Below are 21,009 nucleotides of genomic sequence, written 5' to 3'. Positions count from 1 at the left end.
GACTGAGGTATGGCATCTATGGGGGCAAGTACGGGTAACTGACACAAGAGTGTGGTGATGACATTACTCTTCACTGCCATTTCAGCCCTTCCTGTCCTCCTCAGACAGCACAGGGAGTCAGACAGCCTTTCACCCTTCAACAGGGGTTCTCTGACCATATGCTATCCTCACTGATGGTACCCTTTTCTTCTAACCCATTCGTATTCCCCAGACTATGTCTGTTTTGTTCATCACTGTACCCCCAGTGCCTAGCACAGTTTGTGTCACATGGTAAGCACTCAATGTATATTTCCCAAAGGAAGGAACGAAACAAAGTTCAAAACTATAAAAATTCAAGATATCTGCAATTTGGCGCAAGGTACCTTATCTTCTTGGTTATGGGGTTATATCGTGAGATCATCACCGTGCAGGCGCCACAGCCTCCCCCTCCACAGCCATACTTGGTTCCTGTGAGTCGGACTGGAAAAAGCATAGTTAAAGATCATGTGTTTTCCATAATTCTCTTTCGAGAATAGCTCCGACCTTAGAGGATAACACACATCAAACACTCTGAAACATATAGTTACGTTCAATACATATTTATCAAATGATACATGTATGTCATAGCTCTATTACTTAGAATCTTTCAAATTCTTCATTTCCATTTGTGTGTTATATGTAGTCTCCTCCTTTTCAAAACAACTGGACCACAGGTTGCTAAAAACAGGGCCAAAGTAAAAAAGAAAAAGGAAGAGTCTATACCTGTAAGGGCTTGAGTATTTGAAAGTATGAGTACAGAGCACACTTGTTCTCATCCTTATCTGTGTATTTGATAATGTACAAAGTAAAATGTCAAATTGTATTCAGTTCTTGGAATATTTGTCTCATATTATCCATGTTTGCTATATTTCTCTGCTTCTCCGTCGCAGAAACTGTTAGCTGTTCCCCAATATCTGTTCTCTCCTTCTTCCTTGGTAATAGAAACCCCAAATTTTTGGCTATGTACGTTTGCCCAGAAGAAAAAATACATTTCCCCAGCCTCCTCTGTTGCAAGGTGGGGTCATTACCAAAGCTGGCCAACGGGATGTAAGCATAAGTATTGTGTATGACCACCAGGAGGGAAATGTCCTCAAAAAGAGAGAGGTGCCCCCTTCTCCATCTCTTACTTCTTCCTATTGGCTGGAATTCAGATACGATGGCTGGACCTCAGTTAGTCATCTCTGACCATGAGGAGAAAGCTGCACGCTGATGAACGGGGAGCCGCAGGACACAGGAGCTGGGGTCCCTGATAACGTTGTGACACTGCTGTACTAGCCCTGATCCACCTACCTCTGGGATTCCCTTATGTGACAGCCACCAGAATGTGCCTCACAGACCTCCTTCAACAGGGGGGTAATGGACTGTGAGACCCAGATGCTGTTCTGTTATATCTATCTCCCCAGTTTTCATTAAGGCCAGGCCTCCCTGGCTGCTCCCCATCAATGGCTCAGAGCTATGGAGAGACATGGGGGTCCTTGTCAACCATCCCCAATGCCCTGATGAACATGCCTTAGACCACACAGCAGTCTAAGACCCTTCCACTCAACCTTCTCTCCCTCTCTTCCTTACAGGTCGGACTTGCATTGTGGTCTAATGGCTCCCTAAGCCTTCTCTGGCTCCCTCCCTATTTCCTTTCACTCAGGCATTTCTCCTAATAAAACCCATGCACATTTAATCCCATTTTTTGGTGTCTGCCTCCCAGAGAACCTGAACTAACACAATGAGAAAGAAATAAACTTCTATCTTCTATCTTGTCTAGTGCTATTTGGGATTTTCTGTCACTCACAAGTGAACCAAATCTTAAATATTATACTTTGCCACCATGGATAACCAGGAAATCACTTTTCATTGTTTTTACGTCCAAAGATCTTGAATGACCCTCAGAATATAGTTATTGATGCATTTTGAGTTGTGGACTCTTTTGGGAATTTCTCTCTCTCCAGGGGAAAAAATGTACAAATTCCCATTGTCACATAATTTTGCATATAATTTAGTGGGATCTACAGACCTCTGGAAGCCCGCTGGAGTTCATGCATAGCAGCCTAAGAATCCATTCCTTAGGTGGCTTTTATTTAAAAAGCTTTTCAAAGGTAACATTTTCAGGAGTAATTTATACATTGTTCTTTTACTTTCGTTTCGGGACATTTCTGTGCTCTCTTTCTCTAATGGGCATGATGATTAGTCTTTGAAGATAGAATGTCAATACTGTGACTCTTAATCCTAAGGGGCTTAATTAAGCCCTTTTAACATTTGCTTTAATTCCCATTGCTAGCTTCTCATTATTGTACAATACATTTAGTGCCAAAACAGAGATTAGAAGGAACACAGTTCTTCTGACAGCCACAATTGTGCACTGCCTACACAACTAAGACGTAGGACTTTCTCAAAGAAGAACATGAAACCCAAATTGTAGGGAATATGATTCAGTGTGGCTCTAAAGAGATAGGTGAAGTATCACCTGATGAGGATATCAGAGCTATACACAAACACACACACACACGTGCACACACTCAAAGCAAAAAAAGGATACGCTTCTTCCTCAGGTATGGTAACAGCATTGTTTCAGGATCAACATTTTTTTCTATCACCTGCACCAGAAGGAAAAGAAGAGTTATACACATAAAGGTGAGGGAGCTAGTGGGATATTCACATTGGCAGGCTCATCTTAATTTGATGGAAATGTACGTTAATTAACTCTTCTACTCGTATTTTCAAGTTGATTTAATGTTTACGGAACACCTGTGATGTACAAATCACCTCTCTTACGTGTGGAGTCTAAATCGTGAGCCCCTCCACCACTTTGCACTGTCCTGGGTCCTGAATCATCACTGTTCAATAAGGCAGCAGTTGCTTCCACTAACAGAACACCAGTGACTCCTGCCCAGCTTCTCTTAGAGAGTCTGAAGCACGTGAGGCAAAAGATATCAGCAGAGCAGAGTAGAGAAGGAGGAGGTGGGGGTGGCTGCTAGAACAGAATACCATCTGAGAAATTGATTTAGTTTTTAAAAAGGACTTGTTTATCATGTTGAAAGAATTCCAGTTTTCAGAAAGAGATCACACCCAACCGTGGCCCCCAAATCAAAGAAACAAAGGAGAAGATAAAATGTGTACGCCAAGTGATACAAAGGTGTGCAAGCAAGGGCTCACTTCAGAAGCTAGTCTGCATGGGCAGCCTAGCCGCACAGCAACAGAACAGCAGTGCCCAAGGGACGGCATGATTGAAATGTCATGATGGGTTTTCCAACGTGACCACGTTTTCTCTTTTTTGATTAAAAATGTGGCTTTCTGGGGCCGGCACAGTGGCACATTTGCTATGTTCATGCACTCCGCTTCAGTGGCCTGGGGTTTGCAAGTTTGGATCCCAGGAGCAGACCTACACATCACTTGTCAAACCATGGTGTGGTGGTGCCTCACACAAAATAGAGGAAGATTGGCACAGATGTTAGCTCCCCGACAATCTTCCTCAAGCAAAATGAATAAGATTGGCAACAAATGTTAGCTCAGGGCCAATCTTCCTCACAAGAAATAAAAAGGATTTCTTTTAGATTCACAGAAGAGAAGCTTGATCCTTCCCAATTTCAGAAGTAGAGTCCACCCTTCACCATGTTATATGAATTTCGCCCTGGGAAGTAGGTGAGGAGGGGACATGTGTTTATTCTGTGGATGTCTCCCGACCGTCAATTTTAAGTGGCCATATGCCTGCAAAGTGAGGCATGTGCCAATTACCACCGTCAGACCTGTGCCCTGCAGGAGTCCGCCGTATAGGAAAAAAGATGTCAGTGTGTAATTGTGTGTGTGTGCGTGTGTGTACACACACTGTAATACAAAGAAGAGTGTGGAGGCCCCAGGCATCCCCAACTTAATGGGCCCTCAAATGGAACTCTATTTCTTTCCCCAACTTACTCCTTTCTTTCTTTTCCATAACTTGTTTAATAGCCTCACCACCTGCTAGGGCATCGAAGCTTAAAACCCGAACTATTGGGCCGGCCCCGTGGCTTAGCGGTTAAGTGCGTGCGCTCCGATGCAGGCTGCCCGGGTTCGGATCCCGGGCGCGCACAGACGCACTGCTTCTCCGGCCATGCTGAGGCCGCGTCCCACATACAGCAACTAGAAGAATGTGCAACTATGACTTACAACTATCGCTTGGGGCTTTAGGGGAAAAATAAATAAATTAAAAAAAAATTTAAAAAAAAAAAAAAAACCCCGAACTATTTACAACTTCTACTTTCCTTCAATCCACCACAATCACTGTCACCAAGTCCTGCCACTTACACTTCCAAAACCAGTCTCTACAGCCCCTCACTTCCACTGCCACTCCCTGGAATCCACAGTGGGCACCTCCTGCCTGAACAGTTATAAGGCCGCCTGAGAGGTCTCCTGCCCCATTCTCGGCACCCGCAGTGCCACCCTCCGTTCCACTACCGGAGTGACCTCTAAAATCCGAGTCTGGTCACCTCCTGTGTCTGCTCAAATGCAACACTGGTTCCTGGCTGCCAACTGCCATGCTGGCAATTCCTAAATCACGCAGGGTGCTTGTTAAAAAGAAACTCCTATGGAATCAGGATTTCTGGGAGAGGGAACCAGAAAATGTGCATCTTTAATGGGCACGCTGGGTGGGTCTGAGGTGAATTTATATTCAAGAGTTCCTGGGATACGAGAAGAAAGTCAAATTCCGTGGCATATCCTACAAGGCCTCTTTGATCTACGGCCTGTCCTCTCCTGCCACTCACCCCACGCATCCTGAACTCCCGAAACAGGGGAGAACTGGATGCTCCCAGCTCTGCACGGACTTCTACCCTTCACCACGTCTGCATGCGGGATGCCTTCTGTCCAGAAAGCCCTCCTCGCCTCTCTACTTGGCGGAATTCTGTAGGTCATTCAAAGCCCTGCTCAAATGTTCTCTCCTGTGGGGGGTGTGTCATCTAACACCCCTTCCCACTCTCTGTTCCAAGTAACCATCCTCCCCTGTCCCCCATGGCAATGTCCACCTTTCCTAGAACTTTTACCCCCATCACAATTATCTGTGTACGTATAAGCTTCCCTTGATCTGAGCGCAACCACCTTCTGTTATTCTTCTTTGGGTTAAACACTGAGCTACGTGCTGGGGATGTATCAGAGAGACATAACAAATGTTAATTAATTTAAATGAATAACTTGAACATGATATGTACAATTTGCTCTGAGAACACTAAGGAAGGAGAAATGACTTCTCACAGACTGTGACATCTGAACAGAAGGAAAGAAAGAAAAACAGAAAAGTGCTGATAATGGTGGCAGAAATTGTTAGTTGTCTATCCCAGCGTGCATTCTCCCTTTCTTTCTTCCTGCTGCCTGGAATAGGGATGAAATGGCTAGAATTCCAGCAGCCATTTTAGATCACAAGGCAACACATAAATGGCAGCAGAGGAAAGAGAAGAAACCTGGGTCCCAGACGACACCATGAAGTTTCTGGACCAGCCCCACAATGTCTATCCCCAGAAATCCTTTATGTAAAAGTAAAACCAACTTGTATCTTGTTTGAATCACTCTTAGGCTTGAGTTTGTGCCATTTGCAGCTGAAACTAATCTTAATTATTGCATAGGATGGTGATGGTGAATCCACAGAAGCTCCATTTTCGTGGAGAAACAGGATGTGGGTAGCCTGGATAGGAAAGAATAGCATTTTAGGCTTGAGAGATATTTGTATATCTTGGGAAGGAATTCATGGAAGAAGCAGGCCTTGTTTGTTGGGTATTTGTTCCAGGAGATGTCTCAAGAGACGGGAGTCTGGCTCAAAGTGCCGCTGGCTTGAACTGTGTTTATTTTTCATATTTGGTGGATGGCATCTTTGGAGGAAGGAAGTGGGAGCAGGGACCCAGAAGCATCCTGTCGTGGCAGGTCCTGGGGAGAAACAGGGGGGTCAGGACTAACATGGGGGCTGGGGGCGGGCAGGGACTGAGGAACAGAGCTGTCACTGACTCGGGTTTGGAGGGACCACGCCAGTTCTCGGGTCAGGGTCGGTGCACGTTCCCGTCTCAGGGGCCTTGGATGTAGCAAGGGCCGAGTCCGCCGCCGGCGTCTCCACCAGCCCTTTGGGAGACTTCGGGTTCACACTGCACGGGGTTGAGAGATCACTTTCCTCTGTGCGGGGTGGGGCTCGTGCCTGAGGGGGCCTTGCCAGCTCCCAGACAGAGGCAGAAAGAGGAAGAGAAAGGAGATTGGGGGCCGGGGGGTGACGGAATGGAAACTAAGGGAGGGAGAGAGGAGTGTGTGAAGGGACGAGGCTGGGGGGACGAGGGAAGGAGGAGGTGTGTGTCGTGGGGCCCGGTCAGTAGAAGAACAATAACCCACAGCAGCCTGAGAGCAGAGGAGGCCGCCCGACAACCAACGAGGACACTGCTGCCGAGCTTCGGGCTGCCTTAACATTCATTTTCATTGTTGCTTCTTCCTGCCTAAGCCACCTCCACCCCCTCCACTTTTCTCTGAGTCACTACAGTCAACCCCGAAGCCCAGAAATTTCCTCTCAGTTCTCTAAACCAAAACCCCGGGAAACACTAGGCAATGGACAGCTCTTTCCAGGTTCCTTCCTCACATCAAGACCCTACGTTTTCTGAGCACATAATGCTCCATGACCGCTTTTTGACCCCTCGACACTTCTGGGCAGGTCCTGGCTCCACCACGAAGCAGAGCGTCTCCCAGTGCAGGTGTCAACAATCACCCCCGCAGGCCGAGCGCTGACGGGACGCCAGGCTCCCCGGTAACCAGCCTCCAGGGCGCCCAGTCCTCACCCCAGGTCCAGGGGAGAAGGTGCTCTTATTCGCCCCCTTGTGCAGAGGGGGACACGGGGACACGGGGCCTCACCTGGCGGCCGTTCACGCAGAAGCGCAGCTCGGCCGCCCCGGCCATGGCGCCGGGCGCGGGCTCGCTCCGGGGAGGGCAGCCGGACGCGGGGACGCGGGCGGGCGAGTGAGCGCGGCCGCCGGAGCCTGCAGCGCCCCAGCCCGGCGCGGAGAGTCCGCAGCGCGAGCTCGGGGCCCGGAAGGCGTCGCCGGGAACGGCCCTCCCCGGACGTGAGGCGTCACCGGCGCCGGCCTGCGCGGCCGCTGGCGGCACCCGCGGCTCCCCCGGGCCGGGGCGGCGGCCGCGACCTTAGTGCACAGGCTCAGCGGCTCTGCAGCCGCATCTGAAGTCCGGGAAGAGGAGGGCTCGGTGCCCCCTGCCCCCGCGCCTGCTGCAGTCTGGACCCTTAGTAGTTGATACACCAGCACCGTGACCCCGACTTTGCGGGAGAGGAGCTCAGGACAAGGAATGGTTTACAACTTGACCTCGCAGTTTTAGAGATAACTAGTCCAGTTGCTGTTTAAAATCAAGAGCGACCTTGATATAAACTGAGTTTTAAAAAAAAGGTGTTCTCATTATTCACAGTTTATTCAGTAAATAACCACGAAGTTTACGTGATAAATATCAATGGAGATGTAAAACATCAGGAAAAACTTTAAAAATCAATCTTGGAAAATACTGAAAAGCATGAAAATAAAAATCTCGTGTGTCCACAACTTAGAATGTACCACTGTTAACTTTCTGGGTCTATCTGTATGTTTTTGAAACCTGCCCTTAATGCCTTTCAAAAACTCAAATGGGATCAAACTCTTTTCCAGACTTCTTTTCACTGAGCATACCTAGAATATTTTCCTGTGTCATTTCATTTCTGTAAACACGATTTTTATTGTGAACATTTCCAAAATTTGTAGAGTACAAAGAGTACAACTAGCATTCCTGTACACCTCACTCGCTAAGCTGTAAGACTGGTCAACATTTTACCATACTCCAGTATTTTTTCTGGAGTATTTTAAAGCCAATCTCAGATATATCATTTTACCCCTAAATACTTCAGTATACAGTAAAAAAAAAATTTTTTTTTACTAAGCCAAAATGCCATTATCAAATCCAACAAAATGCATATTTTTTTAATAGCCTCAAATTTCCCAGTGTCTTAAAAAACGTCTTTTTACACTTGATTTCTACTCCATGTACTATTTGCTTATTGTCTCTTCAGTCTCTTTTAATCTAGAACAGTCTCCTCACCCACTCTCCGTTTTTAATGCATTAGCATGGTGAAGAAGAATCGAGGTGGGTTGTCCTGTAGAATGAACGCCTGTTGAGGATGGCTGGAGGCTTCTCCCTGGTGTTCTTTGTTCTTCCATCCGTCTTCTTGCCTGTACACTGCATATAGATCTGAAGCCTTGATTCATTTTTGGGAGGGAGAGTAGGAATGCTTCACAGGTGGTTCCTACATTTGACACTGCAGCACGTCAGGAGGCAGATGGTGTCTGCTGTCCCATTCTCAGCGATGCTAACTAAGACTGATCACCGGGGTCAGTGGTTCTCTCTTCATAAGGAATTTCTCCGTGAACATCGCACCTCATGCTTTCACCATCTATTGCTGACCATCGCCTGAAGCATTTATTTTATTAGCGGGTTGCAAAGAGTAATTTCTTTAATTCTAACATTCCTCGGCATTCATCAGCTGAGATTCTTTTGAATTGAAAAATTATCACTATTCACTGTAGCTGTTGACTGTGCACAAGTTAAATTTATACAAAAAGGCAAGATAAACTTTTATTACTTTCCCTTATACATTTTTAAAGGATTGAGTTAGTGTCCTAGCAACTTCCAGTGGTATCCAACATGCTTTGCTTTGTTTCTCCTCTTTTTTGAGTATCATTATGAAATTAGGACTTTGTATAGTTAATGTTTTAACCAACTGCAGTCATCGTTCTTATTGATGTTCAGTTTGTCCCATCTCAGGCCAATGGAAGCACCTTCCAATGGGAACCTGTGTCCTTTTGATGTGGTCGCCATGAGGTTTTGACAATATCCTTCCTTTCTGGCATAAGACATCCCAGGCTCCCCTAGTCTATGTCCTGTCCCAACTCGGAATCAGCCATTGCTCCCAAGAGCCCTGCTTCCTCTGAATGGGAAATAGTATTTAGAAAATTGGACACAGCTGGAAAATACATAATTTTAAAAAGAGCAGTGCAAAAAGCATCAATTCACACTAACATTTCTAATTAAAATTTATGATTGCAGACTTTTTTTAACCCTCTTGGATTTTATAATTGTATCTCTTTTATGCCAAAAATCTTGCTTCTAAAACCTTAACATAATTGCTTTAATCTGTCCTTAGATCTATTTCAAAAAAGTCACATCGATATTATGGCAGCAATAAGACTAGTGAATGAAAGTTTAAGATTTTTTACAGTTCTTTTTCTCCTTAGAGTACACCCTCATAAAGATACAAATTCAAATGTTTTTTCTAAGGTCAAGCATCTCTGTTAGTCACCAAGTTGATAGCTATTTTCATCCATTTCACGTGGCTCTCAAGTTAGCTGCGCCCTATTGATGGTTTCTTATGTTGTTACTTTCTTTTCTTTTCTTTTTCGCTATTACAAACCATGCCATAGTGAAATTTTTGTATTTTATCAAGAGAGTTTTTGGTATAGTTTCCTAAAAGTGGTATTGCTGGGTTCAATGATTTTATATGCATATGTAACTTTGCTGGATAGTGTCAAAATCTCCTCTATAAAGGTTGTATCATTTTGCCTTCTCTCTAGCAATGTACAGGAACCAGCTGGGGTTGAAAAAGGAAGAGGCTGGGATTATTAGAACCTAGAAGCTTGGAGGAGACCTCTGCGGGGAGGGCACCACTCAGCTGCTGTTAATACCTCAGGAGCTAGGAAAGGGGCTTCCCCGAGTTGGTACTGAGATCTCAAAGGACAGCGTGTGGCCAGGATGGTGCCACCTTAGGAGCCTGAAGGAGACTCCCTGAGGAGCTAGGCCTGAGGCCTGGGAGGGGACACAGCCCAAGCAGTGCTGGTACCTCCCACGGGGCATAATGAGGCTGGTTCTAGGAGTGCTAACCACCTGGTGACTGGAACCAGCTGCTGCTGCTTGGAAGGCAACACTGCTGAGCTGACGCTGACAGGAAAGCAAGCAAACAGGAAGGAGCAAGTGCCTTTTCCCTCATTCTGGTTTTCCATCTCCTTCTATCACCCCCTAGTGACAGAAGCTAAAAGAGAGTCAGCCAGCAAAGCAGCAATGTGATTTCTCGAGTTCCAGCATCACACAGCAAGGTATAGAGAGGTGGGCTTAGAGCTGAGAGACGACAGCTAGCACACATTAGAAAGTGGGTTTAGTCCATGGAAACAGGAATGTTTCAGTATCAGCAAATTAATGAACATTGTTCATCACATTAATATATCTAAGGAGAATAATCATGTACCATTTCTGCACTAATTATTAAGCCATTGTGTGTCAGCTTCAAATCCACACTACTCTGTGGTAAAAAGAGGTAAAGATGGCTTAGTTTTCAGGAGATATATGTGCAAAATAGTACAAACAATAACAGTTAATTAACATACAGAAATGAATAATCTTCATATACACAAACAATAATCAATTAGAAGAGAGAATCAAAGAGAAGATCACACTTATATTACCAAGAAAAAAGGTGAAATACCCATGCATAAATTTAACAAGAAATCTGTAAAACCTCTGTGAGGGAAACTTTGAAACTTTCCTAAACTCTCAATAATTTAAAGAGTATGGTAGTGGGGAATAAAAAGACACACAGACACGTAGAAGAGAAGAGAAAATGGAGAAATAAATTTAAGTGCACATGGAAATACAACATAATAAAAGGTGGCATTTCAAATCAATAGTGGAAAACATGAATTTTTAAATTAATGGGGCATTGTTTGGAAAAAGGTCAAAATTACATTCATACCTCACCCCATACAATAGAACAAAATCCACATGAATCAGAAATTTAAATGTCAAAACAAAGTGAAATCATGGGTAAATGTCTCAATAATCTGGGAATGGGAAAATTGTTTCTTAATGTGATGAAATTGTTTAAAAAAATGGTTGATAAATTTGACTACATAAAATGAAAAATAATTTGCGTGGGAAGGGAAAAAAGAAAAGACAAATCTCATAGAAAGGAGAAAAAACAAATAAGCAACAGGGGGCTGACCCCGTGGCTTAGTGGTTAAGTGTGAGTGCTCCGCTACTGGCGGCCCAGGTTTGGATCCCAGGCGCACACCGACGCACTGCTTCTCTGGCCATGCTGAGGCCGCGTCCCACATACAGCAACTAGAATGATGTGCAACTATGACATACAACTATCTATTGGGGTTTTGGGGAGAAAAAGGGAAAAAATGGAGGAGGATTGGCAATAGATGTTAGCTCAGGGCCGGTCTTCCTCAGCCAAAAGAGGAGGATTGGCATGGATGTTAGCTCAAGGTTGATCTTCCTCACAAAAAAAAAAAAAAAAAAAAGAAATAAGCAATAGGAAGCCCACAGGCTGACAGTAACAGGAGTGCTGGAAAGGGAGCAGAGGCTGTCAGGGCGCCAAGCTCCCAGCCACTGTGCACGTGTGCCTGTAACAAAGCCTCTGGCCTCCATTCCACCCAGGCTGCTGGTCCTATGAGTAAGTTCTGCGGGACTCTCTACTCCTACAGCAGTTTCTCAAAGTCTGCTCCCAGGATAATCTGCCCCAAACTTATCTGAAATGTTTGTTAAAAATGCAGATTGCTGGGCCCACCCTTTTAGTTGTCAGATATTGTCTAAGAAAGCTTTCCCATTTAGGCAGAATTTGTCTAGTCCTTTGAATATGGTGAGCTACGTTCATTGATCTCAGATATGAATAGGATTTATTACTCTTCATGACTGGAATAGTAGGTGATTTTTAAAATAAAGTTAAGAAACAAATTCAAAAGAGCCTGAAAGGTTAAGCCCCTCAGCTGAGGCAGCAGATTACACATAATTCTGCAAGTAGAGGAATGAAGGGTGAGAGAAAACCGGCTGGGGCAGGAGGTACTTTTAAAATCTCTGAGATGTTCACATATACTGCAGGTTTAAAAACAAAACAAAACAAGATAGTTTGGTATACAACGAGAAAACCAATGCAAAAGTATTTACAATACATTTTATTCAGTTAAAAGGTTAACAGTTATTGTTTAGTTAGGAGTTGTCAGGTTGAGGGAAGCTTAAATGAGAGGAAGATAAGTTACAGAATGACCAAAATGACTTTAAAAGTTTAATATTACAAAACAGCTATTTTATGGACATATATTTAAACATAAGAATGGATAAATCAACACTCCACGAAAAGGCAGAAAATGAGAAAAACTCTAACACTTTTCAACACGTGTTTCATCTTCTTGATCCTAGTTATATTTCTGTTTTGACAGGTTATGGTTTGAGAATTCAGAAAAACCAGAAGCCATAAATTCACCTTATCTTCTCATCTTCCTGCGAAGTCGGAAAAAAGGTAAGATTAACAATAATAACAACCCAAAACTAATGCTTTTGCTGTGAGTTGTGGAGAAGACAATTGCTGCCTCATAGCAGTAGAAAGCAGTTTCCTCAAACCATGAGCTTTGCCATATATTTGACATACTCTGTGGTAGTGGGAATTACCAATAAGGTTTAAGAAAAATTAATTAACACAGATTTTATACATTACATGTTTACTACATATTTGCTTTTTATTATGAACCTTAGCATACATATAAGAGTATATGAAAATATACAATTTAAAAACAACCAAATAAATGCTGATGTATGTGATACTGGCCCTGATATCAGTTCCCCTACATTCAACCCAGCATATATGGGGTTAAAACCAAATGCACTCATCCTCTTTCCCTTCTTCTCTAAGTTACATTCATATGTAACTATTGGTTTTCTTTTAAACCTTTGTATCCCTAAACTTCACAAGGCAGATAGAAGGTACAAACTGTCTACCATCCACCATGGAGACAGAGACAGTTGAAGGACACCCACCTGGGATTCCCTTCTCTCTCCATCCTCCTCCCTGCCAGCAGCCCCACAAGGCCAAATGCAGGTTGATGGGAAAGCACCTACCAGCAAGGCCACAGGCTCCCCCTCCCTACAAGCAGCTACATTCCTCACAGACTAATACTAAACCCTCAGCTTGATGTTTTTGTGACTTCCAGATATTGTGAGTTCAGGTGGATGGTACAAATTTGAGAGCTCTCGTCTCCCAGCTTGCGTTACCCGAAATAAAAACTATTTCCTTGCCATAAGCCTGGTGTTCCAGTTTTATTTGGCTCCTCTTTTGTGGTGGGTAAAGAACCTGCATACGTATCCAGTAACATAACACAGTGACCTCTGTGTCACTGGAAGCATTCTGTAGGTGCTTTTCTGTAACTTATTTTTTTCACTCATCACCTTTACTTATTTTCAAGCCTCTCCTTCATTGACACATTAAAGATGATTATTTTATATTCTATGTCTGATTCTGCTATCAGTTGCTTCTGCAGACCCCTTGTCCCCTTGTGTGTGTAGCGTTTTTCTGTACTGTGAGCTAGCTGTCGACTTCCTTTGGAACTCTGTGGGAAGTATGTTTTGAATTCTTTCAAAAGAGCTACCTATTCTAAACTAAATATAGCAAAATGCTGTAATAAAATAGTACTCTATTTTAGTTTAGATCTACTGGGCATGCAGATTATTTGGTAAACAGTTGAGTTGCTAAATTATTTATAAAGAAAAATCACAATGTACATTCAGTATGAATACTAAGAGTGATGACAACCTAGCTGCCATTTTTTCCCCTTTGTCTTTCTGGATTGGGAATGGCACGCGGCAGATACATCACAGCTTCTGATAGGCCCCAAGGAGAGGAAACTGCTACTACAGAGTGATCGTCATAGGCACTGAGGACAGGAGTGGCAGGAGTTATCAGGAAGGTAATACAAATATATTTTTTAAAGTCTTTATCTCAAGTTCTAAAGCACTGAACATTGCAAACGGGGACACTGTTAATAGTAAAAGTCCTAATCCATAATGAATATATAGTAATTATGATATTTATGTACCAAATAGCAGAGCAACTACCTTTATGAAGCAAAAACAGGAGATGCATGGAGACAGACAGGAACATAATAATAGGAGATTTTAATCTTCTATTCTCAGTATAGGACAGATAAAGTAGACAAAAAATAGGCAGGAGATAGAAGATCTAAACAACATAATCAATAGGGTAAATCTTATGAGTATATATCGAACTCTACACTCTGATAATAGAGAATACATATTCTTCTCAAGTGCTCACAGCACAGTCACAAAAGCTGATCATATATTAGGTCACAAACACAACACCAGTAACTTCCATAAAGTAAAACTAGTACAAAAAATCTCTGACCACAATGCGATAAAACCAGAATTTACAACTGAAACCAAAAAACAGAAAGGTCAATCTACCTGGAAATTTAAAAATCTCTTATTAAAGAACTCCTGAGTAAAAGGAGAAATTATAAAAAAAATGATGATAAAAACATTACATATCAGAATCTATGGGATACATCCAAAGCATTGCTCACAGGAAAATTAATTGCACTAAACACTTTTATTCATATAAGTGAAGGAATAAAATAATAAATTGAATTCCCAATTCTAAAAACTAGAAAGAGAACTAAGTAAATCAAAAGAAATCACAGAGATGGAAATAAGTATAAAGTAGGAAATAATGAAATAGAGAACAGAAAAATAGCAGATCTAATAATAAATCAAAGTCCTAATTGTTTTGAAAAAGTTAACAAAACAGGAGGATGGCCCAGTGGTATAGTGGTTAAGTTTGCACACTCCACTTTGGCGGCCCAGAGTTCAGGGGTTCAATCCCAGATGTGGACTGATGCATTGCTTGTCAAGCCTTGCTGTGGCAGTGTTCGGTATAAAGAAGAGCCCAGAGCCAATCTTCCTCAGCATAAGGGGAGGATTGGCAATGGATGTTAGCTCAGGGCTAATCTTCCTCACAAAAATAAATAAATAAATAAAGTTAACAAAATAGACAAATCATTACCTACCTTGATTAAAAAAAAAAGAAAAAGCACAAACATAAAAAAAAAATAAATGGCAAAGAAGAAATAATCATTGAAAGAAAAGATATTTAAAATTCATTTATATGTCCAATTTATAAGAGATACTTTTAGAGACTTACGCAAATAAATTTGAAAACATTGATGAAATTGGTAATTTCCTACTCAAATGCAAATGACCAAAACTCACACTATTAGAGTGAGAATACTTAAACAGACCAATAGTCACAAGACAAATAGACAAAGTTAGTAAGGAACTACTCCACGAAAAAAGCACCTGGTCCAGATGGTTTCAGAGGGGAATCCTACCAAACCTTCAGAGACCAGATAGTCCCAACATTCTGTAAACTAATTCACAGCATTGTAAAGAAAGGAGAACTTCTTGATTCTCTTAATGAAGAAAGCATAATACTGATATCTAAGCAAGAGAAAGACAGTTCAAACAAGGAAAACTATAGACCCATATCAGTTATGAGTATTGAGACAAAAATTCTAAACAAAATATTTTAGTAAACAAATCAAACACCGTATTATGAAAAACATATACCATAACCAAATAAGATATATTTGAGGAATGCCAGTTTGGTTCAATACTAGAAAACCTATCATCATATACCATGTTAATAAATCTAAGGCAATAAAGCATATGATTTTTTCATAGATGTTGAAAAAACCTTTGGCAAAATTCAACACGTATTCTAGATTAAAACACTCAATAGACATTGAGGGACACTTTCTTAATATGATAAATTATATACACATATCTTAATCCTAAAGCCAGTATCTTGTTTAATGGGGAGACAATAGAGGTATTTCCACCAAAATCAGGAACAAGGCAAGAATGCCCACTATTCCTGCTACTATTTAATGCTGCACTTGAGGTATTAGCCAATGCAATTACAAAAGGGAAATCAATAAGAGACATGAATGGGTAAAGAAGTAAAACTATCTCTATTTTCAGATGATATCACTGTATACCTGGAAAACTCCAGAGACAAAATGAGAGAGAATAAAAGAATTCAGTTAAGTAGCAAGTTATAAACTTACACAGAATTCAACAGCTTTCATACCCACAAACAATAAACACTGGATGTGATTTACATGTCCCATTTACATATCCATATACAACAGCAACAAAGACTAATCCCTACAAATAAATTTAACAAGAAATCTGTAAAACCTCTAAGGAAAATTTTTAAACACTTCTAAAAGATACAAAAGAAGACTTAAATAAATAGAAAGATATCTCCTGTTCTTGCATAGCACAACTCAATACAAAGATGTTAGTTCTCCCTAATTAACATATAAATTCAATCAATCCCAAGAAAAACACCAAAAAGCCAGAACAGCAGTTTTCAGCTTACAGCCATTTTGCCCCCCAGGAGATATTTTGCAACATTTAGAGATATTTTTGATTATTTTAAATGGATGGATGCTACTTACTTCTAGTGGGTGAATGCCAGGGATACTGGTAAATATCCTACAATGCATAGAACAGCCTCTCACAACAAAGAAATACGTAGCCCAGAATTTCAATAGCACCAAGACTGAGAAACCCTGATCCAGACAAGTCAATACTAAAGTTCATATGGAAAAGCAAACATTTAAGAATAGCAAGGAAAACACTGAAAAACTACAAGAGGGTACCAGCACTATCAGACATTATAAAGCCTCATTACTAGACAAGCAGATGACAGCAATAGAATAAAAAGTCCAGCATTAGACTCCCTAAAAGTACATATAGAAATTTAGAATATGACATGGTCGACATCTCAAATCGTTGGGATAAAGATGCATCTTTAAATAAAAAATAGTGCTGAGACAGCTATAATAAAAAGACTACCTAAGAAGCTATAATAAAAAGACTACCTAAGAAGCCATTTGAAAAAAAGATAAAATTAGATCCACATCTAACATCACACGTTGGAAAATACTTTAGGCCAGTGCCTCAGCCCCAGCAGCAGCTGCCTTGCTGGCGCCATGGCCCCAGCAGCTCCAGTGTGCCTGCACCACAGCGCCAGCGGCTACAGCTCCCTGGTACCCCGGACGCAGCTGCTCCGACTCCCTGGTGCCCCAACACCAGCTGCATTGGTTCAACCTCAACCCGGCCCTTGCTGCATTTTCTCGACTGGGCCCCAGCCCCAACTCTTTTGGCTCAACTGCGCCCTGGTTCCAGCTGCTTTGGCTTGGCAGCACTCATACTCCAGCTACTTCGGCACCAGCTACTTTGGCCCATACGTGATCCAGCTCCAGCTGCTTCCACCCAGATGCGCCCCAGCTCCAGCTGTTCTAATGTTCCAGCTCCAGCTGTTCCCACAATCCAGCTCCAGCTGCTTACACTCAGCTGTGCTGAGGCTTGGGCATGCTCCAGCTCTAGCTTCTTAGGCCCAGGTGCACCCGAGCTCCAGCTGCTTCTGCCGAGCTGCACTCCAGCCCTAGCTGTTCCCATGCTCCTGCTCCAGCTGTTCCCATGCTCCAGCCCCAGCAGCCTGTGCTCAGCTGTGCTCCAGCTGAGCCACGCTATAGCTCAATCGTGCTTCAGCTCAGCTGGGGTCCAACCAGAGCACCTGTGGTTTGAAGTGACCTCAGAATACAGGCGGCAGGAGGAAACCGCGACCAGAAATTTCCAGTCTGAGGAAAAATAAACCAATACCGTCAGGCACTATGCAAAAATATCCTAAATCTCTAGATGAGAAGGAAAATTACAAATACCCAGAAATCAACCCTGAAAGCACAGAAATGTATAACCTTAATGACAGAGAATGAAGATAGCTATCATAAAAAAGCTCAATGAAATACAAGAAAATACAGATAGACAATTCAATGAAATCAGGAATTTCTTCACAAAAGAGATTGAAACTAGAAAGAAAAACCAATCAGAAATCTTGGAGATGAAAAACACAAGGGAGGAGATAAAGACAAATCTGGAAGCTTTAAGGATCAGAGCCAATAATATGGAGGAAAGAATTAGCAATATTGAGGATAGCAAGGCAAAAAGGTTTCAGATGGAGGAGGATAGAGAACTAACACTAAAAAGAAATGAAGAAACTCTCTGAGAAATATCCAACTCAATTAGGAAATGCAACATAAGGATTATAGGTATTCCAGAGAGAGAAGAGAGGGAAAAAGGAGCAGAGAACCTGTTCAAAGAAATAATAGCTGAGAACCTCTGAAACCTGGGGAAGGAACTGGAAATACCAACGAATGAAATCAATAAATCTCCTAAATATATCAACATGAAAAGACCCTCTCTAAGGCCTATAGTAGTAAAGCTGGCAAAAGTCAACGACAATGAAAAAACATTAAGGGCAGCTAGACAAAAAAACAAACAAAAGAATATAAAAGGAGTTCTGATAGATTAGCAATAAAATAACATTAAAAACTCATATATCAATAATTAACCTAAATGAAATGGACTGAACTCTCCAATCAAAAGACACAGAGTCAGGGCTGACCCTGTGGCTTAGTGGTTCAGTGCATGCGCTCCGCTGCTGGCGGCCCAGGTTCGGATCCCGGGCGCGCACCGATGCACCGCTTCTCTGGCCATGCTGAGGCCACGTCCCACATACAGCAACTAGAAGGATGTGCAACTATGATATACAACTATCTACTGGGGCTTTGGGGAAACGAAAGGAGGAGGATTGGCAATAGATGTTAGCTCAGAGCTGGTTTTCTTCAGCAAAAAGAGGAGGATTAGCATGGATGTTAGCTCAGGGCTGATCTTCTTCACAAAAAAAAAAAAAAAGACACAGAGTCATGGGATGGATTAAAAAACAAGACCCAACATGTGTTTCCTGCTGCCTCCAGGAAACACGTCTCAGCTCTAAAGACAAACACAGGCTCAGAGGGAAAGGAGGGAAGACAATACTCCAAGCCAATGGCAAACAAAAGACAGCAGGTGTTGCCATGCTTATATCAGACAAAGTCTACTTCAAGAAAAAACAGGTACTGAGAGACAAAGAGGGACAATATATAATGATTAAAGGGACACTCCACCAAGAAGACATATCACTTATAAATATATATGCACCCAACACAGCTGCACCAAAGTACATAAGGGAACTATTAACAAACCTAAAAGGAGATATTAACAACAACACAATAATTGTAGGGGATCTTAACACCCCACTTACATCAATGGATAGATCATCCAGAAAGAAAGCCAAAAAGGAAATAGTGGACTTAAATGAAACACTTGATGAGACAGATTTAATAGATATTTATAGAGCACTCCATCCAAACACAGCAGATTACACATTTTTCTCAAACGCACATGGAACATTCTCAAGAATAGACCATACGTTGGGAAAGAAGGCACGCCTCTATAAATTTAAGAAGATTGAAATCATAACAAGCATCTTTTCTGACCATAATGCCATGAAGTTAGAAATCAACTACAAGAAAAAACCCAGGAAAGTGACAAAGACGTGGAGACTAAGCAACATGCTACTGAACAACAAATGGATCATTGATGAAATTAAAGGAGAAATAAAAACATATCCAGAGACAAATGAAAATGAAAATACACAGTACCAACTCATATGAGATGCAGCAAAAGCGGTCCTGAGAGGGAAACTCATAGGAATACAGGCCCACCATAACAAACAAGAAAAAACCCAAATAGGCAGTCTCAAACTATGCCTACCAGAATTAGAAAAAGAAGAACAAACAAAGCCCAGTGTCAGCAGAAGGAGGGAAATAATACAAATCAGAGCAGAAATAAATGCAATCAAAACCAAAAAAATAGTAGAAAGGATCAATGAAACAAAGAGCTGGTTCTTTGAGAAGATAAACAAAAATGACAAACCCTTAGCCAGACTCACCAAGATAAAAAGAGAGAAGGCTCAAATAAATAAAATTAGAAATGAAAAAGGAGAAATTACAAAAGATACCACAGAAATACAAAGGATTATAAGAGAATACTATGAAAAACTATATGCCAACAAATTGAACAATCTAGAAGAAATGGATCAATTCTTAAATTCATACAACCTCCCAAAACTGAATCAAGAAGAAATAGAGAATCTGAATAGACCAATCACAAATAAAGAGATTGAAACAGTAATCAAAAACCTCCCCCAAAATAAAAGTCCAGGACCAGATGACTTCTCTGGAGAATTTTACCAAATATTCAAAGAAGATTTAATACCTATACTTCTCAAACTATTCCAAAAAATAGACGAAGATGGAACACGTCCCAACACATTCTATGAGGCCAACATTGCCCTGATACCAAAGCCAGAAAAGGACAATACTGAGGAAAACTACAGACCAATATCCCTGATGAACATAGATGCACAAATCCTCAACAAAATATTGGAAAATCAAATACAGCAACATATTAAAAAGATCATACATCATGATCATGTGGGATTTATACCCCACATGTGGGTGGTTCAACATCCACAAATCAATCAATCTGAAACACCACATTAACAAAATGAGGAATAAAAACCACGTGATCATCTCAATAGATGCAGAGAACGCATTCAACAAGATCCAACATCCATTTATGATAAAAACTCTCAACAAAATGGGTATAGAAGGAAAGTACCTTAACATAACAAAGGCCATATATGACACAGCCAACATCATATTCAACAGGGAAAAACTGAAAGCCATCCCTCTGAAAACAGGAACAAGACAAGGGTGCCCCCTCTTGCTGTTCTTATTCAACATAGTACTAGAGGTTCTGACCAGAGCAATTAGGCAAGAAAAAAAATAAATAAATGGAATACTAATAGGCAATGAAGAAGTGAAACTCGCACTGTAGGCAGATGACATGATCTTATACATAGAAAACCCTAAAGTATCCATTGGAAAACTATTAGAAATAATCAACAACTACAGCAAAGTTGCAGGGTGCAAAATCAACTTACATAAATCAGTTGCATTTCTATATGCCAATAACAAACTAATGGAAACAGAACTTAAGAAGACAATCCCATTTACAATTGCTTTTCCAATTATAATTACAAAAAGAATAATGTATCTAGAAATAAATTTAACCAAGAAAGTGAAAGACCTATAAAATGAAAACTATAACACATTATTGACTGAAATCAATGATGACATAAAGAAATGGAAAAATATCCCATGCACATGGATT

General features: G+C 41.6%; 1 protein-coding gene across 4 annotated transcripts in view; it reads right to left on the bottom strand.

Moving 5' to 3' along the window:
* LOC101388746 (aldehyde oxidase) overlaps positions 1-7,019 on the bottom strand; it is a 66,286-nt gene extending 59,267 nt beyond the window's left edge. The window contains exons 1-4 of one of the 4 annotated variants that reach the window (XM_087435564.1): positions 6,859-7,018; positions 5,525-5,898; positions 2,549-2,606; positions 363-459 (exon numbers count right to left, since the gene is read on the bottom strand). In XM_087435564.1, the coding sequence (XP_087291690.1) occupies positions 363-459; positions 2,549-2,606; positions 5,525-5,680 (311 nt within the window). In that variant the 5' untranslated portion in view covers positions 5,681-5,898; positions 6,859-7,018. Of the gene's footprint in view, positions 1-362; positions 460-2,548; positions 2,607-5,524; positions 5,899-6,785 lie in introns of all 4 variants that reach the window. The other 3 variants (XM_087435565.1, XM_087435566.1, XM_087435567.1) reach the window with 3 other exon arrangements.
* Between the last annotated feature and the right edge of the window lie 13,990 nt (positions 7,020-21,009).

Source organism: Ceratotherium simum, chromosome 9 (genome assembly GCF_057802395.1).
Source record: "Ceratotherium simum simum isolate JZ-2026a chromosome 9, ASM5780239v1, whole genome shotgun sequence".
Lineage (NCBI taxonomy): Eukaryota > Metazoa > Chordata > Mammalia > Perissodactyla > Rhinocerotidae > Ceratotherium > Ceratotherium simum.
This window is presented reverse-complemented; position numbering and strand designations above follow the sequence as displayed.